This window comes from Lissotriton vulgaris, chromosome 7 (assembly GCF_964263255.1).
Source record: "Lissotriton vulgaris chromosome 7, aLisVul1.2, whole genome shotgun sequence".
NCBI classification, from domain to species: Eukaryota; Metazoa; Chordata; class Amphibia; order Caudata; family Salamandridae; genus Lissotriton; species Lissotriton vulgaris.
This window is the reverse complement of record NC_141695.1, coordinates 769,446,891-769,470,391: the sequence shown is the minus strand read 5'-3', so window position 1 is coordinate 769,470,391 and position 23,501 is coordinate 769,446,891. Positions and strand designations below refer to the sequence as shown.

Genomic DNA, 23,501 nt, shown 5'->3' with positions numbered 1-23,501 from the left:
CTGTTCATGTTTTTGTATATTGACGTAAATCCTTGGACTAACTCAGTGACCAACGTTTTCCAGAGCAGCCCTTGGCCAGCTCCCCATTTACACTCAAGAAACCAAAAAAGAAGCAAACTTCAAATGACTGAGCAGACTGCACGGTTTCCCTTTGAAGGGTTCTGTTGCTGTAAGGCAACATGAAGTAGGAAGTGCCAGGGGTGGGTGGGGCGAGGAGGTAGGAAAGATTTGGAGAAAGGATCTGTACTTTCTCCTTACCCACCTCCATTCAGACCGCAAAGCAAAATAGTGGATTATATAGTCTGCTGGCCTGTTTGTGCCGAATCAACCATGGAAACAAAATTTCAGATTCAGCAAGAGGATGATTTTTTGTTTAAGGATCTTTAGTATCACCTTCAGAAGGAGCTCTGCGTAGAGTGCCCGGGTTTCCAAAATTATACCAGAAGCATACCACAGACAGAATAAGAAATATAATATTGCATTGAGGTATGGAATAACTCACTAAAATGGGAAATGGACCGTTATGGGGCACTGTAGAACCAAAATGGGTATTTTTGTGGCAAAAACAAAGGGACAATTAGTTGCAACTTTGAAACACTGTTTCAGGGTCACTTAAATTGCCTTCTGAAGAGGGCTTTCTAGGCAATCCTGAATGTGTGTGCATGAAGACTTCTAGTGTGCCCAAGACTTCTCTTGTACAACCCAGACATATATTATATTTACAGAAATGTTCTTAAAACACTGAGCAAATACTTTATGTCTGGTTACAGTAACTATGTTGCAATGCTGAAGGTTCCATTTGGCTGGCAGTTTCATAATCTCTAACATGTTTCCCCCGATTTTAATTCTGCTTTCAACTTGTATCTTATTTACCAGTTTCACTGAGGCACTTCCCAGTCCCGTTTGTGTGTTTGTGTGTTTCTTCTACTACACGTCCATTCAGTCCTTTTGGGTGTTTGTTCTGCCATTTAGGTTTCTCTCCCACTCTGTGATCCTTCTCGAGTCTCCTGCCAGTTATCCGTTTCTATGCACTCTAAGCTAGCACAGTGGCTGCAGACAGAAATCACCCTTTCCCTGCTCAACCCAAGGAGACAGTAAAAAGAGCAACTGATGCACCGTGCCATGCAAACCAACTTATGACTTCTGGTCACAGCAGCCTTGGTTGACAGGTGGTTCAAGAGTCCAAGCAGTGCAGAGAAAAGCAGAATGCAAGACATGAAAGCGAACTATGTCACACTGTACACTGGGAAACCATACTCTGCCCCCTCCCCCCTCAAACACTTCTCTTTTATCCCACTGCCCCAAAAATGCGTTCCTTACTTGGTGAAAGGGGTTGACGAGGCTCTGGCTGCAATACAGATAGTAGTGGACAACATCTGTAAAAGAAACAAAAATAATTGGTGTTGGCTTTATCATGTTATCCGTAAGCATCAGTGCAAGCTTCACTCACACACAGAACAGGTACATTAAAGGTGGCATCAGTTCAAGGGCCCAGCACACAAAATCAGGTGTAGCAAGGCCGGAAGCACTGCAAACTACCCTTGCGTGCATACCAGGCTTAGTGTGGGGAGCAGCAGTGCAGGTGTCTTCTGCACAGACCAGGCAAAGCACCGGCAGCAGCAATGCATTCAGCACATGCACACACAGTAGCGAGCACTGTGCAGCATCACCAATGGCATCTTACCCTCCCTCAGATCAAGCTTCCCTCAAAAATACAACAGGTACAATGGCAGCAATGCAAGCTTCCTGGCCCTCACATACATACCAAACAGGCACCAGCAGCATTTCAAGATTCTCTTACACACAGAGTATGCGCAATAGGTGCAGTTTCCCTCACAGTCCTTTTTCTTGCTTATATACCCAGATGATCCCATTACCTGTGCTGAGTCGATCTCGTGTCTGGTTCATGATAAATTTGTCTGGAGCCACACAAAAATCACTCGTTCCCTGTTAGATAAAAGGATAAAATTAACCAGCAGCAAAGAACATTACTAAACAAAGATTGGATCCCTACAGATTGGGCCGCAGGGCAATTGGAGCAGCACCTCGATTGCACTCAAGGAACCCAGCAAAGAACAGCCATCTCGGGAGTGCAATCACAAGAGTCATCTGCAGCGCTAATTAAAATATCTGCGAAGCTTCTTGTTAATTATAATATAGCACTATAAAAATGCAATTGTGCCCTGCGTGGCTGTTTCATTATGAAAAGACTTTATATGTAAGCAAAAGCAAGCCGGTCTGTGAAAAATACATTTGTATTAACATAACTCCAAAAGCTTCTAGGGCTGATAAAAAGTCTCATATCACCAAACTGTGGACACACTGTTACTGAGTGGCGAGATTGGAAACCTCTTCTGAAAGAGGTTCATTCAAACCCTTGTATGGGTGATCCAACGAACATTCATCGGTGTCAAAAGGCGCCAAGTTTTTTCTTTATATAGGTTTGGCTTTATGGCTGCTGCTTGTGACAACAACTGCGTCATCTGTTTGAAGTGTTAAGAGTGAGGGGCTTGGGTGCTAGCCTTGCAATTGATTTAAGTGACAAATTAAACGTCATGTTCCGGGAATGACATTTGACCTTTTCATCATGCTCATATGGCACTTAATACTTTTATTCCTGCTCAGTTTGAAGAAAAGCTCATGTTCATAGAAATCAGTTGAGATGGGAAGTGCAATTCCTGGCAATAACAATTTTCAGGGTCACTCACATACAGCACATAGGCAGTGGCTCCTCAGCAATGGCGGAGGAGCGTCGCCCCACTGCCTGGCGCAGAGCCAGCAAATGAAAAAAAAAAATGCTCTAGCATCTGTTTATCTTTTGTTTGTTGGATCTGAGCCAGCTTGTGCATGGAGGGGAGGGGCGAGGAGGAGTGCCTGTGCACTCCCTAAGTACGCATATGTGTTTGGCCGGCGGTCTTAGGCTGACCAGAACACAGATGGGCACTTCGGTTTCTCTTGCCCGGCTGCATTCAGCAGCCGGGCTAGATAAAACCCACATACTCCATGACCTGAGCGGAGCATCTTGTCTTTCCTGCCCGCCGAGGCCAATCCCTGCGCTGCTCTGCAGCACAGGGATTGGATGGGAGTCTGTCTGAGGGGCTACTGGGACCAGGAAGAGGCCAGCAGGAGTGACGCGACGCAAGAGGTGCCCTGCTGCATCAGGTAAGTTGTTTTATTATTATTAACACATCCCTATCCCCCTATGCGTGCTCCCCTGCCAGCCTCACCACCCTATGTTAGTGACTGCACATAGAACGATCGACATGCCCAACACTCTGCCAGACTTGACCTCTTCCCACAGGCATAGCTCCCTCACCACTTTTCATTTCATTTCACCAATCCTTACCACTCCTTACTACAGTCAGCCAGGATGGCACAAATGCTTGGGGGGGTGGGGGGGGGGGGCAGCTTTCTACTGCCAAGCCACCCCTCCTCATTCCCTCTTTCCTAATCTCTCCTTTCATCTTCTTCCTCTTTGACTCCCCTCCCCCCACCCTCTGCCTCCAGGGTCTCTTCCACCTAATCTTGCTGTCAAAACTATCAAATGCTGGAGTGAACGGTTTGGCACTCAACTGGCTTCCTTTTAGCTCAAGCCTAGACAGCACATGCGCTGTCAGGATAATCTGTTGTATGTACTTTGTGGGCTCTGACTGCTCCCATTGCTTTGGATTTGTCTAGTCTGCTGTGTTGGAAAAATCCTTGCTTGCTAGTGGGCGATTTGGCTTCCTGGTCCCTCCTTTTCCTAACTTGCTCACTCTCTTGGAGTAGAGCCCCTGGACTTACCGGCTTCCGTTTTCTTCTATTTTACTTTCTGCTCCCAAACTCTTCAGAGCACTTCACACACATTCGTGTTTCGCTTCATCAGCGCAGCACCCCGCTTCATCTCCATGGTGCCACTTCAGGGGAGGCCCTGCGCCTTTCTTTTTTGTCTGCACGAGCCTGCAGGTTACATTTTAATTCTAATCAGCACGACAGCCGCCGCACTTCACCTTTAATTATGATGGGCGCATGGTTTTCTTTTGTTAGGTTTTTCTACTCCCCACCCTGCCTATCACCATCGCAGTGTGTGAATACTGTAAAGAACCGCATTTGCAGAGAAAAGGAAGCAAGTCAATATAAGTAAGAAGTTACAATTCAAGATTGGATACCGGAAGGAATAAGGGAAGTTAATGCAGGTAAAGTGCACTGTGACTGCTTTCACCCATCCTTCCCTTCATCGCTTGCCCCTTGTTCTCTCCAGGCGTCTTATTTCTACTCCGATTATGATGAATTACATGAAGTTATTGTACCCCTGTAGTCAATGTGAGTACCAGAGACTTCTCGGGGATCAGTGTGTAGTTTATGGGGTGGAGGGTATGTATGCTGGAACCGGTAAATTAGAAGCCCGGAAAGGTGGAGAGCCACTCATAAAAAAATTGTATAGTCCATTAGAATAGGAATTTGTAAACTAAAGTGAACTACACAAATTTCTTTTAGCAGTGTGCTTTGCGCCTCCTCGCAGACACCTATGTGTAACCTGCTGATCACTAGTTCGGCTCATGCCAAAAGGAGAGAAGGGCTTCGAAAGCCCCCGCCAGTATAAATTATTAGTATACTACTTTAGTGTGATCACATCGTCTCGCACACCTGTTTATACTTTAACCCTTAAGACAGAAGAACATATCACTTCTAAAGCAGTGCAAGCATCAGAGGATAGCTACTATTTTGAATGGTGTAGTTTATTACACACTAGCTTTCAAGTGACAATAATTTAAACTGTTTTGAGGTTAACTTCAGTAAAAAGTTTCCCAGTTTAAGACATTTTATTGAAAAATTAAACTGTATTTTCAGTGGCAGAGGACCCACATTACAGCTGTGATTAATTGAGTGCCACACCTAATTCAAAGGCCTAATTAAAGGAATCGAGAAGCATTTATTTAGCAACTTTTATAATTGTGACTACAAGGGGTCAGTGCACTTTACATGAGAAACAGGTTTTGGTAAAGTAAATTAGTGTTGTTTTATTAGTGAAAGTATCTAGAAATATATCAGTAAATGTGTGTGCATGTTTGGGGTTATGTAGATCATTGCGTAAAAAAACCCAGGTTTTTGTGATTCTGAATGGATGAATGGGCGAGTATGTGTATGATGAGTGAGAGCAGTAACAAGGGTAGTGAAGAATTCTAGATTGCCACTATTATCACTGGCCACCTGGGCATCAATTCATCCATAAAACGAGCTGTTCTTACCATCTAACTTTGTATTCTCTCACTAATTCAGCATGCATTCACTCATCCCTAAACCCGTTCACATATCCTTCCATTGACTTGTGATTATAATTTCCTACTAAGAAATCTTCACAACTGCACCCATACAATCATAAATCCGAGTAGAAGCACTAACCTCAAAAAAGCTATACTGGTTGGCTTGGTTTCTATGTCACTGTGTGTCTATCTACATGTGCGTTATGTTTGTGAATCTGGATGCATTTGTGGCTGTCTGCGTGCCAGTGGTAATGTTTCTGAATATGTATGGCTCTATGTATGTGGGGGTGTGTTTATATGTGGCTTTCTAGACTCTTGTGTCTCTACGCCCGTCTGTATTCCTGTGCAGTCGGTTTCATTTCTATGTGACCTGGTCTATCCATGTCCTGGTAAAGAGGCCAAGTTTTGATTTAGTGTCATCAAAGCACATGGGATGAGCCTAACCTCATACGCAGATGACACGCAGTTGGTGCTGGCCCTTAAGGGTGACGGACAGGAGGTGGCAGAACGGTTCCAAAGAGGCATGACAGCTATCGGTGAGTGGATGGCAGGAAACTGCCTGAGGCTCAATTCCGAGAAAACCGAGGTGGTCATCTTCGGCAATCTCTCGCCATCCTGGCCGACAACTTGGTGGCCATCAGCATTCGGCACTCCACCTTGTCCTACCTCCAAGGTTAGAAATCTGGGAGTTACCTTTGACGACCAGCTCAACTTTATGGCACATGCCAATAAGGTAGCGTCCACGGCCCATTTTAAACTCAGAATGATAAGGAAAATCCTGCCTTTTCTGCCTGACACGGCCGCTAAGACCCTGGTCACGTCATTGGTTTTAACTTCACTAGATTACTGTAATGGACTCTTTCTGAATGCACAAACTAGAGTCACAAAAAAGCTGCAGACGGTACAGAATGCGGCCGCACGCCTGCCGTCCAAAAAACCTAAATTCGCACCCATCTCGGATACTCTGAGGACCTACCACTGGCTATCTATCCAAAACAGGATAAAGTTTAAATCAATGTGCACAGTCTACAAAGTAATGCAGGATCAGGGGCCTTGTTTCCTAAAAGATCAATTAATACCCTACAACCCAGTCAGAAAGCTCCGATCCTCTTCACTTAATCAACTAGTGGTCCCACGTAGCAGAACAGTCACATGGGGCGACCGCCGCTTCCTAGCTGCGGCTCCCAAAATCTGGAATACCCTGCCACACCACGTCAAATCCAGCCCCTCACTCTTACAGTTTAGGAAAAGATTGAAGACGTGGTTATTCAACCAATAATACAGTATACCAGCCCGCATGAATTCACCTCTAAGGAGAGACATTACTGCAGTCTAGCGCCGAGACACCCATGGGTATTCGTTCGCGCTCTATAAATGTCAGTAAATAAAAAAAAATTGAACACGGCCTCCGAAGGACCCCCTCGCTTTCTCTGGGGTTGAGGGATGGACGTCGAGTTGTTTTAAGGGTTCACTTGAACTGCCCTTGATAACTCAGAGTGATCATATCAAATAATTGCCCAGAGGTTATAGTTCAAGACGTGAACCACACACATCAAGAGTTTCCTCTTTGACTGCCTTATTAATAGCATTCTTTGTGACTTTAAAGATGGACTGTTTGCATGCCGTTTCCAAATCCTTTTGCTGCTGCTGAGAACAAGAGGAAGGTTTTTACTGACGATGATAATTAATTTATAAAAACGTGTCTCCCTAGTTCGCTTGAGATCATGCATTTCATTCAGTTTCTTTACTCTTGGTTGAGTTGCTCAGATAGTGTGGAATTATAAGGTGGTATCCAGTTAATTCCCCTAAAGCCGATGTTTACTTGACACAGAAACTAACTCAAACTGTCGTCCTTTTTAGCAGTGTGAGCTAGGCGGCCATGGATGAGATGTCTATGAATTGTGCGTTTAGCGCACCCGAACAGCATGAGATAACTTGAAATGACAGGAAGGAATAACGCGTCTCCACTTTTTATTCTCATACATTATCAGCACTACACATGCACACTAAATCATCACAGGAGAGTCGAGTGTTTACCCTGTGCTTTACTGGGATGACAAAAACAGGACACCTTCCTCATTGCATTTCTTAACTGTATTTTAAGGTTCTTGCTCCCTAAACGCCATTTACATACTTGGCTAATACAAATATTCATAGCTACCTGGCCGGATTTCTAATTTCTGTGACTTTCAATTTTGGCGCGTACTTGGAACCTTTCCCTTGTTAATCCTGCAGTGCTACTAGGGAGATTGATGCTTTCCCTCCATCCCGAAGGTGGTAATCCTCAAGGTGTGTCAACCTGCCTCGGGTTGACAGTCTGACACTAGACGGCTATAAACCTTGCACTGTATAAGCTGGCTCTAGAAGATTTCGTCCTTCTTCATGCCCCACTTGTTGCATCATTCATCCCCTCACTCTGCAGTCACTGCCTGACAGTAACAACGCCCATTCCCAAAAGTACAAACTGTCAATTTATTTAATTTGACAAAATGTATCACTGGGGGAACTCGTGGTAAAAATCTAGACCTTGAGAAAATTGGGATGTGCGGTCTCCCCTCTTACTGAACAAGTTCGAGAAAATCCAGATGAAGTGTTTTTTTGCTCAGTTGTGTTTTCTTGCACTTCAGCAGAGGATAAGCTAAGAATAAAACTGTTCTTTGGCTGCTGTATTTTACTTTATTAAACACTTCCACATGTCAGTGCATGTCCTACTGCTCCAACAATTTAGCCATAAACATTGTATGCTCCCACATCATGACTGTCAGCCCTAGAAAAAGGGTATTTATTATGGTCTATTTTTGGGGGTCTGATAGGTTTTAAAATAGTCTTAGATCAGAGAAGTAGCAATCATGTGTGTTCGTATATGCTGCCCAGATATACAAATTCGTTTTGTGTGTATTTGACCTGTGTCTGTTGTCACAGTAGATGAAAAGGACTGTCAGACTTGCACCATAATAAGACTGCACATGTGGTTGCCATATTGTATGTCTAACAGGACGTCAACATGTAGAAGCTGCAGTTTGTTAGTTGTTCCAGCCTCTGTCAACTGTTCTCTTAAAGTAATCATGTTGTCAGCTGTTTCTGCCAGTCGTGATGCAATGTGGCTTCTATCTTGTTTTTTGGAGGAGGTCGGGGGCAGGGCTGGGGAAAAAGTGCCTTCTCAAGAGCAAAAAGAACAAATGATGGATGGAATGCTGAACAAAGCATACATTCACCCCGAGTCACAAAGATATGGGTTTAATTCAGGATCTGGGTTTAATCCATCCACGCCACCCCGGTTAGGACCTAGCCAGATGTAAATCAGTCTTGACACTGCTCATCTTGGGAACAGTCCAGCCCGAACTGCCAAGCCAGGTCCTCCCAGGCCCGGAAACAAAAAATGTCCTGCAGTATGTCTTCCACTTTTAAACTTCCTTTCTTGCCTGTGATTCTCACCAGAAGGCGATGGGGGACGTTCCTGACTCAAAGAACAATTGTCTAGGTATACCACAAATAGAATATAAGAAGATTCGTGGCTTCTCCTGCTAGTGAAACCAGCCTGTCTCCTGCAGATGATCTTCTTGACAGCATCAATTGGCATCCCCTTCCCAAAGACCTTTAAGTGTCTTCCTTCGAAGGGTAAGATCCTGTCCACTCTTCAAAGCACAGTATCTCCTACAATAGCCCCTCAAATGTGCATGAGCAAAGACAACCAGGGAAGACCTATGACAAGACCAGAACGGAGTGTACACGCTGTTACAAATGGGACCACATCAAGACTCAGGAGCATGAGCTTTTTTGCAAATGATATACTCCTTGCTTCCGCCAATGATGCTTTGAGTGCTGCATCAACTGACTCAGTGGGCCCAGGAGGGCCGGCCATACATGACTAAAGTACCAAGACATGCCATCACATTCTTGGAGCTGTGGCAGTCGGTTCTTCCCACGGGCATCAACTTAAGACAAAAGTCTATTATTATTCGTGTTCACACTAAAGTAAAAAATTGTCGGGTGAAAGTCATTGCTGGATTTTTTACACTTCTGTATAAACAAGGGCTCTACAGCCAATCAATCATTAATAATAAATGATTCATCAGACAGAGTCAACACCATTTCAGAATACTAATTATAAATGTGTCTTATCCAACTTAGCGATACCCATGTTATTGATATCAGAATGGTGAGGTGAGCTGGACCAGCTAATATGTAATTCTTTGAACAGTAAGTGAAACCCATCTTTGATGAAGGTGCAGAACTCAGTGAAGAGCCTCCCTTTGGTCGGTCTAGCACCCTGAGCTTTTGGCAGATACACAACAATTGTCAGTAACATGTACACTGACAGTTTTATTAACAGGAAGTATGTACCATATAAAACGAGATGCTACAACAACGTACCATGTACAGGACAGTGTGTGCACAGTGCTATAATTCAGAGTGTGTGCAGTGTGGAGCATATACAAAGATAGACTTCTGGGTGAGCAAGATGGTGTATGTACAAAGATGGTGTGTGCAGAGTGGTACACATTTCCTCATTACACATATTTGAGTATGCACAGAAGGGTATAAATAATGTACACCAATAAGGGGAACTTGCAACGTGAATATTCCTCCTGAGCAGCCATATAACCAGCTTGCAGCTCCTTCATTCATCAACTAGCTCTGCTCCTGCCAAGGCCCATGTAACAAAATCAATATCACAATTGATAATAGAGCTGACGGAGACAGATTGCAGAACTCCCTTCGGTCCGCATCTATCTTTGGAGCTATCAGCCAGTGAGTCAAAAGTGTGGAGTTAACGAGTCGGGAAAGCAGGGCACTGCCATCAGCAGGGATCCCGTGATGGCTGGATTTGGGACTGGGCCAGAACAGCATCACAGTAATACTACTACACTTTCCAATGCATTAATGTAAATCGAATCTCTAGGCAAAATGCTCATATTGTGGATACCCACAGTCCAGTGACGGCTCCTCCGCTATGGCAAAATATCTTCGCTCCACTGATTCTAAGCAGTGCAAAGTCAAGGAAACATAAAACGATAATAACGTTGAGTTATCATCATTTTATGTTTCCGTCAGTACTTGTTTCCATGCTGCTTTGCGGGCCGGCGGAGCTGCTCTACTCTCGGAGCAGGGCAGGGTAGAAGTTGTTTGCCCACTCCTAAGTGCACATGACTTTCTGGCCGGCTCTTTCGGGCTGCCCAAAACAGTCATGCATAATTTTTCTGGTCTCTATGCTTTACAGCCTGCATGGAGAACAGGCCCCCATTCCTTGGCTGAGCGTCGAACCAGGACGCTCAGACAGCGTTGTGATTGGTTAGCACCCAGGCTCTCCCGACCAATCACAACGCTGCCTTGCAGCATTTAGATTGGTCAGGGGACCCTGGCTGTCTTTCCTTTTCCTCGAGTCCAACGAGGAGAGCAGGAGCAGAGGTGCGGGATCCGGCGTCAAAGTGTTTCTTTTTTTATTATATATAATTATATATATATAATATATATATATATATATATATATATATATATATATATATATATATATATATATATATACACAGCAAGGCGGCTCCCTTTTCCTCTGTTAGGCGCTGCTTAATTCTGGTCGCGTTACTCCTGCGGTCGAGCCAGACCACTATAAATCCAACAGGTTTCCCCTGCGAGGGGAAGATGGAGTCGCAGAAAGAAACAGGCTATAGGCGTTCTTGAGTGCAATTTTTCATTTAATCCATTAATCCATCGGGGGTCATTAAACAATATAGAAACCAACGCGTTTCGACAGCGTCCGCTGTCTTGCTCACGCTAAATGAAAAATTGCACTCAAGAACACCTATAGCCTGTTTCTTTCTGCGACTCCATCTTCCCCTCGCAGGGGAAACCTGTTGGATATATATATATATATATATATATATATATATACATATACATATACACACACATATATATATATATATATACACATATACACACACATATATATATACACACACATATACACACATATATATATACACACACACATATACACACACATATACACACATATATATATACACACACATATACACACATATATATATACACACATATATATATACACACATATATATATACACACACATATATACACACACATTATATATATATATATATATATATATATATATATATATATATATATATATTTTACATTTCGCACCCCCTGCGCGCCCACCTCATCCCCACCTGTGCCCAACATGCCACCCGCGAGCCCTGCTGGCCGCCACTGCCTCAGTCATTATTTAGTCACAAATCATAGGAGGCTGCATTTAAAGCAATGCTTGATAAGCTACTTCCCAGAGTTGCCCACTCAGAAAGTACCATTGAGTTCACGACTCACGATAAGTGCAAACTTCCTGCTGGGCTGATATCACAAAATGAGCATAGGTGAACTGGAAAACACATCACAGAGCAGGTTTCCGGCTGGTGTGTGTGCAAAATTCACATTGCTTTCCCATTGTTATGTGAAATTTCAGCAAACTTATACGAAATTACGCATAATTATGTGAAATGCAAATCCGACATTTAGGCGTCTATATTAGAGCAAAATATGTCTTCGCGTAAGTTTTTTGGCTGGGGGATGAATTTTGCGTTAAAAACATACTGCAAAACACAAAGTACCACAAACAGCAGCTTGCTTTCTGTTGTTCCCATGGGTTTGTAGTAAATTTCTACCTTAAATTCAGTGCTTGAAATGGGCTGGTACTCACTGGTACGGAGTACCAGCACTTCTTAGATTTAACACTCTGAGCACCGGCACTAATCTACTGCTGAGAAGAGTACCGGTACTCATGAAAAAGTAGGCTCATTGGCTGCAAGTGTTGGTGGCTACAAATGGGATGTTTCTCTGTTGAGGCCGTGTGCTGTTAATCACAATCACATTATCCTGTACATTTGTGCAAACACAGGAATCATGGCAGTCCCCTGTCAGAGGAAATCGGGCTACGGCAAGTCTGGCCCTGGTGGCAGTTAAAAAAAGCCATGGTAGGTGAAGAGTATAACATGGCTGTTATCATACCCAAGTCATTTGTGTGTCTGCTTATGTTTGCCTGCATTTGTATGCCTGTTTTTTTGTAAGAAAAAAAGTGAGAGAAAGAGAGAATCAAGACACTCTCAGGAGGTATTTTAAAGAAAATGGGTGTCAGTTTGCGTGTACATGTCTGCTGGGTGGCAAAGATTCATAAATAACATAAAAGGGAGGGCTGGTGGGTGGCAGAGTGAATGGATGGATGCGTGAGCAAGGGTGGATGATTGGATAAAAGGGTGTATGATGGGTGGATAAGTGAAATAATGGATGGATGGATGAAAGGGAGGGAGGATGGATGAAAGGGTGGATGATGGATGGATGAGTGAAAGCATGGATGGATGAAAGAAGGTGGATGTTTGGATAAAAGGTTGGAGGAAGGATTGCGTGAAAGGGTGGATGGATAGAGGAGCGAAAGGATTGATGGATGAGCGAAAGTTTGGATAAAGAGACGGATGAGTGAAAGGATGAATGGATAGGTTTGGAGATGGATGGATAGGCTTGGATATGACAGACGCAATGGTGAAAAACTGAATGATGGATGAAAGACTGAATAGATGACAGAATATAAAGGTTAAATGGTGACAACAGCAGGTGAATGGTAGCATGAAAGGATAAATGGATAGATCGATGGAAGAGACAGGAGATATCTTCTGGGGAGGGTCATGATGAATTGCTTCATTTGCTAGTTGCCATAAGCGCTTTGGTTTAAAGAGGGGGTATTTTCAGTTTCTTCCTACTCACGTGCTCAAAAACATAGTATTATGCCAAACAACAGCAATTAACAGTATGGCATTAAGAAGGTGCAACTATTACAAAAACAAGGAAATTTTAACATATTATCACATTTCTCTTTCATTTTGAGTAATGTAATGAGTTAACCTGCTTTGGTTATATAAACACATTGCTCATGTGTTTTGGTATGTGCTGGAACTAATATAGAAGTCGTTTAGGATCATCATGTTTTGCTCTTAGCACCGCTTCCAGCCCAGCCCCCTCACTTCACCTCTAGCTCATTTTAATGAGTACCTGGACTTATTTTTTCCTATATAAAGCACTCCCTAAATGGCAGGATTGTGGTACATTTGTATTGCTCATGGTACAGAATTATGCAAGGTGACAATTTTGTGAATTTCACGTAACAACCGTAATCCTTGAAATTACGGCAGCGTGATATACATTTCACCAAGCCCTACTTTACGCTTTGCGAATGGATGCTCAGCACTTTTCAAATTGATTATGGATTTTTAAATATGCCTAGGATTGGCAGGTGGCCTCAGAAACCTTTAACTTGCTTTTTGGAGAGAGACAGGAATGGCAAGGTCAAGGATAAATCCTCCCCTTCAAAGACCCTCCGTATCTGTGAGGGTCTCAAGGCCCACCCTCTTCGTGGCCCCATCCCTCACTGAGAGAGAGAGATCTCTGTTTCTTTAGACCTTAGTCTTTAAACTCCAAGGATCACATTAATATATAAAACCATACACAACATCTCATAAGCAAATAAAACAACACAATACCTTAAGACCAGCTTAGCTTAATACATATGTAATGAATCAGTATCCACCTTCTCCCCTAGCAGCCGCTACGTTTTAATTTTTACAAACACAGTTAAATAATTTAAAATAGCATAAAAACATAATTAAACAGTGGTACCATTAGACCCTCATTTAAAAAGGGGTACTTTATCCACGTCATTCCTCAATAGCAGCAGTAGTTTAAAACCATTGGTTCTATAGCTATTCTTTGGGCTTAGATGTTTATATGCATAGAGTAGGATGATTTTAAGGGTAAATAAAATTACTACCCTTGCTTAAGTTTTTCCCTTGCAAAACGGTTTATGCCTTTCACATAGTTTCCTAGCGCAATAGCAATATCAAGACTTGTCATTTCTATCAATAACACAATAGCTTGGGTTCTTGACCTTATTCCGTATTTTAAGAATACGCGGCGTAAAAACTGTTTTCTCAAGTCCAAAACCATTAGGCAATCTAACAATATGTGCAGGGTTTTAGACTTAGTCCAAAGCCCACATTTGCATGTTCCATCTGGATATAACATTTCTGCCTTTATTTTTCCCTCCATTAGCCATGGGTTAGTGCCAATTCGTATCTTCAGGATTTCGCACCTAAGCCCATGATTTGGCAGAGTTTCTTAATATGGATACCATGCTACATTTTCCCATGGTTTTATCATACATTGGACAGATTTGATCTTACTCAGGTAATCTAGGTCTCGATTCCTTGTCTGCTCCATGCCTTGGAACCTGAGCGAGCTCTTGGTAAAATCTACATCCAGGAGGTTCTGTTTTGAACTCACATTTAAGCTCCCGGTTATACCCTGAATTTTCCTTCTCGCTTCCTTCGCCCATTTTAGGCTGCTCTGCCGGATTTCCTCAGTACACCAATGTGAGACTTTCTGCCCTCCCCCTGGATTTAGACGTTTCTAGAATCTTACCGAGGCCATTTGGACCTGGCTATTCCATGCTATTGTTCCTGTCTCCATTCTAATTGCCTGTATCATTGCGGAGCTTGGTAAGGACAATAGCATTTTTAGGGGCTTATTTTCCTCCCGATCCCACCCTCCTTTACCACTTAGATTGAAGACTTCTGCCCCATCCAGTACTTGGGGCGGGATCATAGCTTCATGAGCTTTTAACATTGGTTTATGCGACATGTCTCCATAGTTCTTATTACATTTTGCAGCCCACAGATGGAAGAAAAAGTTTTTGCTTTTTGGGCTTCTAGGTGGATACACCATTTTAGGGAGCTGTCAAACCATAGGCCCGGATATTTATATTCTTTTATGATTTCTAATTTTGTTTAACCTAAATACCAGCTAAAATTTTTGTCTCGCTTACCAAAAGATAAAATGTTCGTTTTATCCATATTTACAACTGAAACTTTTGCCTCACAGTAATCTCTAAAAGCATTTAATTTCCTTTGGAGCCGAGGTTCTGTTTGATCAATTATCACTAGGTCATCAGCAATAAAAGACTTGCTACTTTCCTGCCACTCATTCTGGGGCTTGCGCTTCTTTCTATTTCCAGTGCTGCTGGTAGATCTGCTAGAAAAATTGAAAAGAGGAGGGGGGGCCAGGACGCAACCCGGTCTTAGCCCATTTCCTATGGCTATTGTCTGTGTCAATGCCCCTTGTGTGTACTTGATTACTCACTGGTGAATAGATTTTCAAAGTGGCCACGTCTGGTTTTCTATTTCATTGAGTGACACAGCAGTGGGATCGGTTTCCGTTTCCGGAAATGAGAGGGTGTGCGGGTACACATACGATGTAGTTCACACGCCTGTTTTCGCCCTTGCCCCCCAATCTTGTCGTCCTTCCATGCCGTATCATCAATATCTTTCGTAAGATACTTCAAATAACTTGGAAGAAAACACTCCTTTGGGTAAATAAATACGTGAGATGTCTGGGTTCATTGTGTACAGTGTAAACTACCAAAATTCCTTTTCAACATTGTACATACATTGATGGTGGTGGTATATTTAAGTTCAGCTGTTGACTCTTACTTTGCTATGGTTCTTAGCACGCCACTGGCGATACAGCTCAATCGGTTGCGTGGCCATCGTAAGGAATTATTAGCACCCTGAAGGGCGGGCAAGTCGGGCTGACTCGCCGTTTAATCATTCTAGGTCAATCCGAGTGCCACTGGTTAGGGAGACAGTGATGCTCGTGTTTATAGTGCCTAGCAGCGGTGGTGCTTCTTTAAAAGTGTTGTAGGCAACTGCTTTAGGGCCCACCACAAAAGGGCATACGGTGCCATACCACAAATGGTCTCAAAATGTTTTTGTTGATATAGGAAACGGAGCATCCAAACTGCAAAATTCCCTTTCTCATCCCCTGGTTTGAACATTCTTGCACCTGAGCTGGTGCCAAGAGACCATTCAGTTTGGGGAATACACGATGCAGAATTTAGTATAGCCCATGCACCAGCATTAATAATTATCTCTTTAAAAAAACGTTTGCAGCGGTCTCTCTATGCACACTTTTCCCTTATTCTGTATGTAATGTAGTACCTGGCAAAAAAGAAGGCTGTCCCTGTGCACTGATCAGTGCATTCCTTACAACCACTTTCCTATTGCTTCCTTTATATGCATTGGACTCCCCACAAAGGGAAGTGCAACCCCGTTCTGCATACATTCTACAATTATTTAAATCGGCCTTCAAGGAATACTGCAGCATGTGCCTTCGACATGGAAACCTCCTGCAGATTCTGTCAGTCATTTGACACACAGTCCATTGAATTTAACGGAAACAACTAGTTTCCACCCTGTACGGAAGTTAAACAAATTAACTTTATGCAGTGTATATAAGACAAAGTAAACATGCGCCTGCTATTCTACTCCTTAAAGGAAATCCGGTTTGTGAAGGGATTGCAAGCATGTAGAGCAGTTATGGCCTGGTATGAGCTCCCGGTCACCCCAGCCTCCTCAAGTGAGTGTGTTGGTCTGGCTTCAGAGCAGCGAACGAGGCCAGCCAGATCTCACGAGAAATCAGACTTGCTCGGTTTAGCTGCAGGCTGAGGACAGAACTCGCCCCGAAGAGGATTGTTCGCCGGCACAATTCAATTAGTAATGCTGCGAACCAATGCGAGGGAACAACAGGGAACCGCAGCGGCAATTAACATTCTAAAGGAAAAGAAAAATATAATTAAGCTAAAATCTGACATAAAAGGGAAGTAAATCCCAGTCGCACTAATACTGAGCAATCCCCCTGAATAACCCTTTAATAGACAAGCATTGGTAAAGCCAATAGGTCTTGCCTTTGTGCGAGCTATTGGCTTTGCCAATATCTTTTAGCAGTTGTACACCAGCATGGCTGCTCTTCAGTATGGCTAAAAGTTAGTGAGGTAAATAAAGGAGAGTGGTGTGGAGTGTTGTAAAGTGGAATGTTATGAAGTGGCGTGTAGTGGAGTACAGTAGAGTTAAGTGGGGTGAAGTGAAATGTCACAGAGTAGCATATAGTGTTGTGGGGGGGAGTATTGTTGTAGAGTGGAAGGATGTGGAGTTGAATGGCATACAGTGGGGTAAAATGTCAGAGTTGAGTGTCAGAGTGGAGTGGCATAGAGGGTGTTGCATAGTGTGGAGCAGAGTGTTGTAGAGTGGAGTAGATTGTCAGAGTGGATTGACATGGAGTGGAGTAGTGTGTCATAGAATAGAATGGAGTCAATTGGAATGGAGTGATAGAGAAAGTTGCATACCGCATTGTCGATGGAGTAGTGTCCCACAATTGCATAAAGTGGACCCACAATTGCATAAAGTGGAGTAGAGTGTTATGGAGTGGCATAGAGTGGAGCAGAGTGTCAGTGGAGCAGAGTTTAATGGAGTAGAATAACAGAATGCAGTACTGTGGAGCGGAGTGTAGCAGAGTGGAGTAGAGTGGCCTAGAGTAAATTAACGTAAAGTAGGGCGTGACCAAGCCACCAACCTTGATGGCCGCGTGGGCTTGAAGCTCCGCCGAGATCCCCGGCATTTAGCCACCTGATGGCGGTCGCCGCAGTCAAAGTGTTCGCACAGATGAGGAAGCGATGTCTGTAAATGCCAGTACCGCGCTCAACCACCCTGGAGCGCCAGCCATCTGTACGGTCAGTGTTGTGGGCCTGGACGCACTGAGGCCTACTCCCATGTGCAAAGCAAAGGGCTTGGGTGATATGGTGCCGTACAAACTGAGGGATAGCGCTGAGGGAGGAACCGGAGCAGTGCAGTGTAAAGGGGCCATGTCGAACACCAGCTGAGGGGAGGCACCCTGCTTCCTTGGTCTACCCTTAGTTAACACCACTGGCGCTCCCAAGAGGCCATGGGGTGACAGGGTCCCCGGGTGAGCCTGGGGGCTGGCCATCGGGCCGGGCCCGGCAGTAACTCCTAGGGCCCCCCTGCCGCCGCGCTGCAACATGCTGGAGCAGGTACATTCGCAGGGCACTGGTTCCTGTTTAGGTCTCCCTCCCACGCCCTCATAAAAGAAAAAGGACAGTGGGACGCACCACGAGACGGGTGACATATTTGCAGGCCCCACAATAGCAAGACTTGGCACAGGGGGAAACCGGCCCATGGCGCCCCTTGATCGCACTAGCACTGTGCTGCTTGAGGAGGAAGCCTTGCCCAGACGCCTGGTATAGGCACCCCGCGGCACAACATGGTTTGGGGTGACCCAAAACAATGCAAACCGAGTAGTTCAGCCATGGAGCAGAGACCCAACGATCCGGCATGGCGGCGAGTCGTGGTGCACCCGTGGCTTCGGTGGCCGGGTCGGGTGCCATGGTGGTGGAGCCAGCTTTAAGACCCTGCACACCGTTTCGACTCCCTCGACAAGCGCCTAGACACCATGGGCATCAGGCTTGATCAATAGGAGGGTTCGCTTGACGACCGCAGAGGGCAGGTTCTACGATTTGGAGGATGGTTCCACCCAAGCTACAAAAAAAGTTGAGCGCATGGAAAAATGACTCAAATCGATTGCCATCAAGAACAAAGCTTTGGAGGTGTGGGCCGGCGCAACAACATACCGGTGGTTGGTCTGCCTGAGTCAACAAACACTGGACAGTTGGATGGGTTCATTGAAATGCTGCTGATTGATTTGTTTGGACGGGACTCCTTCACCTCTACCTTTGTGGTGGAATATACACATTGCAGGCTTGGACCGCGCCCCAATCCGGGTTGCCCCCCCAAGGCGAATAATAGCCCATCTTCTCAATTTTAAAGATAAGGACACTGTGCTGCAGATGGCTCAAGAAAAAGGCCCACTTGAGTGGCAGGGGTCCACCATATTGATTAACCTGGATTTCGACGCACTGATGCAGGAGGCCAGACGGAAATACATGGGAGTCAAGGCAAATCTCTGTAAACTAGGACTGCGTTACGGGATGCTGTGCCCCGCATGCCTAAAGGTAGATGTGAATGGCCGCTCGCGTGTGATTGACTCCCCGCACGCCGCTCCGGAATTCTGCCTGGCTTACCCAAGGTCGGGGTGACATCGTGGATCTCTCTCCCCGCACCATTCACCGAATATCCCGGACTCTGGTGCTAGCGCAGATCTCTTCTCTGCCAGTTAGACAGACACTGTCACCCCTACCAATGGTTTGTTGCATTTAGCCTGAATGAGTAACTGCTGACCACGTAACTCATATATTGCTATTCATGTGCCACTACGATGGGGACTGCCATACGTGGTGGACTGTACTTGACCTTTTTAAGTAACATTGCTCGGGCTGCCCTGGGGACTCAACGTGGTGCTGCCACCACCCTAGTGTAGATGCACTTTTTATATTTACCACAAAAAAGTAGAATGTTCAATTTCGGTTTATGTTTAAATTCCATAGAGGAGGGTTTGGTGTTTCCCCAGGTGGTTGATGCGGGGGATGGGGGAAACACGGGGTGATCAAAACGTTTTTTGCAATACAGTTTCTTAGATTGTTCTTATTGCAGTACAGTAACAGCTATGCAGGGTCCTTACAGTTTACACAGCTTTGATACAGACAATGGCTAATAGAGTGCAATCAGAAGCTAATGTTACTGTGATGTCTAAATAACACTTGAAAAGGTAAACCAGTAACTCATTATTTACAAAGGCACCAGGTGGACATTGCTTTCCTGCAGGAAACACACTTGGTACCATCGGTCCAATACACCTTGGCTGCCAGCTGGGGTGCACACAGATACTTTGCAGGATACAATTCTATGCTAGTGGGGTTGCATTATTGATACATAAGCGGGTTCTCTTTTGGGAGGTAGCAGTCCATAGAGATGCAGCGGGCGTTTCCTGATGGACAAGGGGTGTTTGCTGGAGCATTCGGTGCTGCTTGTTAATGTTTATGCACCAAACATTGATGACCCAGATTTTTTCAGTGCCATCCACACACAAATCGAGCTCATGGGGCATACCAGATCTGCTTGGGAGGGGATCTCAGCATACTTTTAGATCCGAACAGAATCCACAAAGTCTAGAGCTAGGCATTCAGTAGCTGACATTAGAGAAGCTTACGGACTAGTCAATGCATGGAGGCACCATAGCCCCAACCAGATTGAATACGCCCACTACTCAGCCCCACACAACAGCTGGACTCAGCTGCATTACTGTCTCCTTACTGCGGGGGTAACGCTGTGGGTTACTGCAGTTCGACATTTTCCATGCACATTTTCGGACCACTCCCCTGTTGTGATACAGCTCCGGATCCCTCGTGCCGGAGGAGTAGAAAGACTCCCCAATATGGCGATTCCCCAATATGGCCCGACGGGACACAGTATTTTAGTCGGAACTTCGGGCGTGATTGTGAAGTATTTTGCACTCAACACTGGCACTGTGGAAACTAAGGCCACCCTATGGGGGGGCCTTTAAAGCTTACATGAGGGGAGTATGCATCTTAAAGAGTGCTGGGGTGCTCAGGGACCTACGTCGCACATTGCTACACCTAGAAACGCAGCTGGCGGAACTGGATGGCAGGGATTCTGCCTTATCCCACCCCGCCCACTTACAACGCGTGCATCCTTAATGGCGGAGTTCCGTGCGGTGGCGGAGTGTGAGGCACACTATTTAGGGAAATATGCAGTGGCCAGACGATCTGGGAGGGGGAGAGGCCGGGCAGGACCTTAGCCAGGTTAATGCAGCAAACTCGTAAGCAGTCATACATCGCCAAATTACAAGGACAGGACAGATCGCGAATGAAAGGCAACTTAGGTATACTCGAGGAGGTGCTAACTTATTACACAGACTTTTACACTTCCAGAGCCACTGCTGACGTGACAGTTTTTAGGGAATACCTGGACCAAGTTGCCTTGGTCTGGCTTGACAAGGCACATCGATAATTCTTAGCGGCACCATTTACGGAAGACTAAGTAACTGAGGCTATAGATGCCATGGATGGTTCTAAAGCACCGGGGCTCGATGTGTTTCCCAGCTGCTTTTACAAGAAGTTTAAGTCACTTCTGGCTCCACACCTCGTCAACGTATATCAGGAGGCGGTAGAATCGGGAGGGCGCCCCCACCCTGCGGGAGGCGGTTATAACACTTATTCCTAAGCCAGGAAAAGACCAGTTGCAATGTGGTTCTTATAGACCACTCTCTCTGCTAAACTTTGATAACAAGATTTTAGCCAAGCTATTGGCGACAGCTCTCTCCTATTATTGAGAAAATGATATCGCCTGCACAGTTGGGGTTCATCTTGCACACATCGACTGCCCTGGACTTTCGCATGTTGTTTGCTACCCTGGATAGAATATCTCCCACTGTGCTGGCAGCAGCTATGCTACTCGATGCAGAGAATGCATTCAACCCCCTCGAGTGGTCCTTTCACTACGCCACGCTGGGCCGACTTGGGATACAGGAACAGTTCCTGTCAGTTTTCAAATTACTGTACACGCGACCCATAGCACGCATCCATCTAAACGGCACAGTAACGTCATAATTTCTACTCAGACAAGTGACGCGGCAGGGGTGCCTGCTTTCTCCCACGCTGTTTGTCATGGAAATGGATCCCTTGGTACGGTACCTACAAGAGAAAAACATCTCCATCGCAGTTTGCGGTATAACACTGGCCCTTTACTCCTAACGCTCTATGCCAGTGGTGTTCAAACTTTATGATGTCGAGACCCCCTTGTCAAACCTTTTTAGACGTAAGGACCCCTCTGACAAAATTTTCTAGAAAATGGTTCTCCTCATCATCAGCATCTATCGTTAACCATAAATGCCCCTGTTAGACCTGGCATCCTTTGGCAGGTTTCCCGTGTTTTTTTCCTTTCTGACCTTCTTATGAAATACGGAGCATTCCAGTCCTTTTCCCTTCAGAAGTTGCTGCCTAGCACCAATGTAGCTTGGTTAAGCCAAGCACAATAGCCAAGGGTTGCTACTCCTCCTGTTTTCTGTGGCACTGTGCTGACTTGGGGATGGTGGTTCCAAACCCCTAAGGGAAAGAGGTGGCCTGTGGTCGCGTGGTCATGTAGAGCACGTCTGCAGACTCCTCAGAGGGAAGCCTGGCTTTGGACCTGGGTGACTGAGGGTGTAAGTGGTGCAGATGGAAGGGACCCTTGACTTGGGAATGAAGGGCCAGCCTATGGACGACTGGAACATGCAGAGCACATCTAAATGCCCCTCAGAGGGCAGCCTGGCCTCGGGTGTGTGATTGAAGGTGGAAGTGGGACAGATGGAAGAGACCTTTGACTTGGGAATGAAGGGCCTATCAATGTCTGGTACATGCAGAGCATGGTTACAGACTCGTCAGAGCATATCTAGACACTCCTTGGAGGGCAGCCTGGCATGGGGCATGGGCTGTTGATGGTGGCAGTAGGGGGTAGGTGGTACTGTCACTGGAAGGGAAGGGACCCTTGACTTGTAATTGCATTGATGTAGTGCTTACTACCCTGACAAGGCGTCAAGGCGCTTTTGGGTGAGTACACGCTATTCTGGGACCAAAAAAGGATTAGTGGTGAATTAGTATAGGGAAATACTAAATTAATTTGAGCTGTGGGCGTGTGAGTCTGTTAGTTGGATTGAAAAGGATAGTGGAGGAATAGAAGAGGGAAGGGTCTAAAAAGTGTGTCTAGGAGGGATACATGAGGGAAGGTTGTAGAAAGGCTTGTATTTATGGAATTATGAGTATAGCAGAACTTAAAAATAAGCTCAGCACAACAGTACCAGGAGAGCTTGAAATACATTAGTTTTATTTTGTTGAAAGACACAGGCATGCTCCTAACAACTTTTACCCATGTAACTCATCTTGCAAATGTGCTAGCCTTAACTGGTCATATTTTGCCTCTACAAACTCCTGCAACAAGAGCAAATTTTCTGCAAATAAGCGTAATTTCCCTAAATAGTACATGGCATCCTGTAATAGAGCGCAGGATTCGCAGTTGTCATTTAAAAATGGGACGCCCAAAAACAAACACAATAGAACGTCCAAAAAAGATTGGCAGCCACCTTTGGAAAGGATTAATATTACAATTTGAGAAAATGTTACCCTTCTAACAGTTACTTACAAACTGCTAATTTATCTCACACAAACCAGTACATCAACAGATTAAATAGAACAATGACAAGCAAAAGATTGGAACCACCGTAGTCAACCTTAAATTGTGGCAAAATTACAATTACTGTCTGGTCTGTACACGATTGAAGTGGCCATGCACTCTCACAAATGAGAAACGCAAATACTGTCCTGGGAAACGCAAACTTTTAAAATTCCAAAACAGAAAGATGTATTTCCACGCCGATAAGTCATACGCAGGAAA

General features: G+C 44.9%; 1 protein-coding gene across 1 annotated transcript in view; it reads right to left on the bottom strand.

Moving 5' to 3' along the window:
- Positions 1-23,501, bottom strand: part of TTYH2 (tweety family member 2) — a 384,443-nt gene that overhangs the window by 87,380 nt on the left and 273,562 nt on the right. Inside the window, exons 7-8 of the mRNA XM_086930996.1 lie at positions 1,878-1,947; positions 1,321-1,376 (exon numbers count right to left, since the gene is read on the bottom strand). Of these exons, the coding sequence (XP_086787122.1) occupies positions 1,321-1,376; positions 1,878-1,947 (126 nt within the window). The remainder of the gene's footprint in view (positions 1-1,320; positions 1,377-1,877; positions 1,948-23,501) is intronic.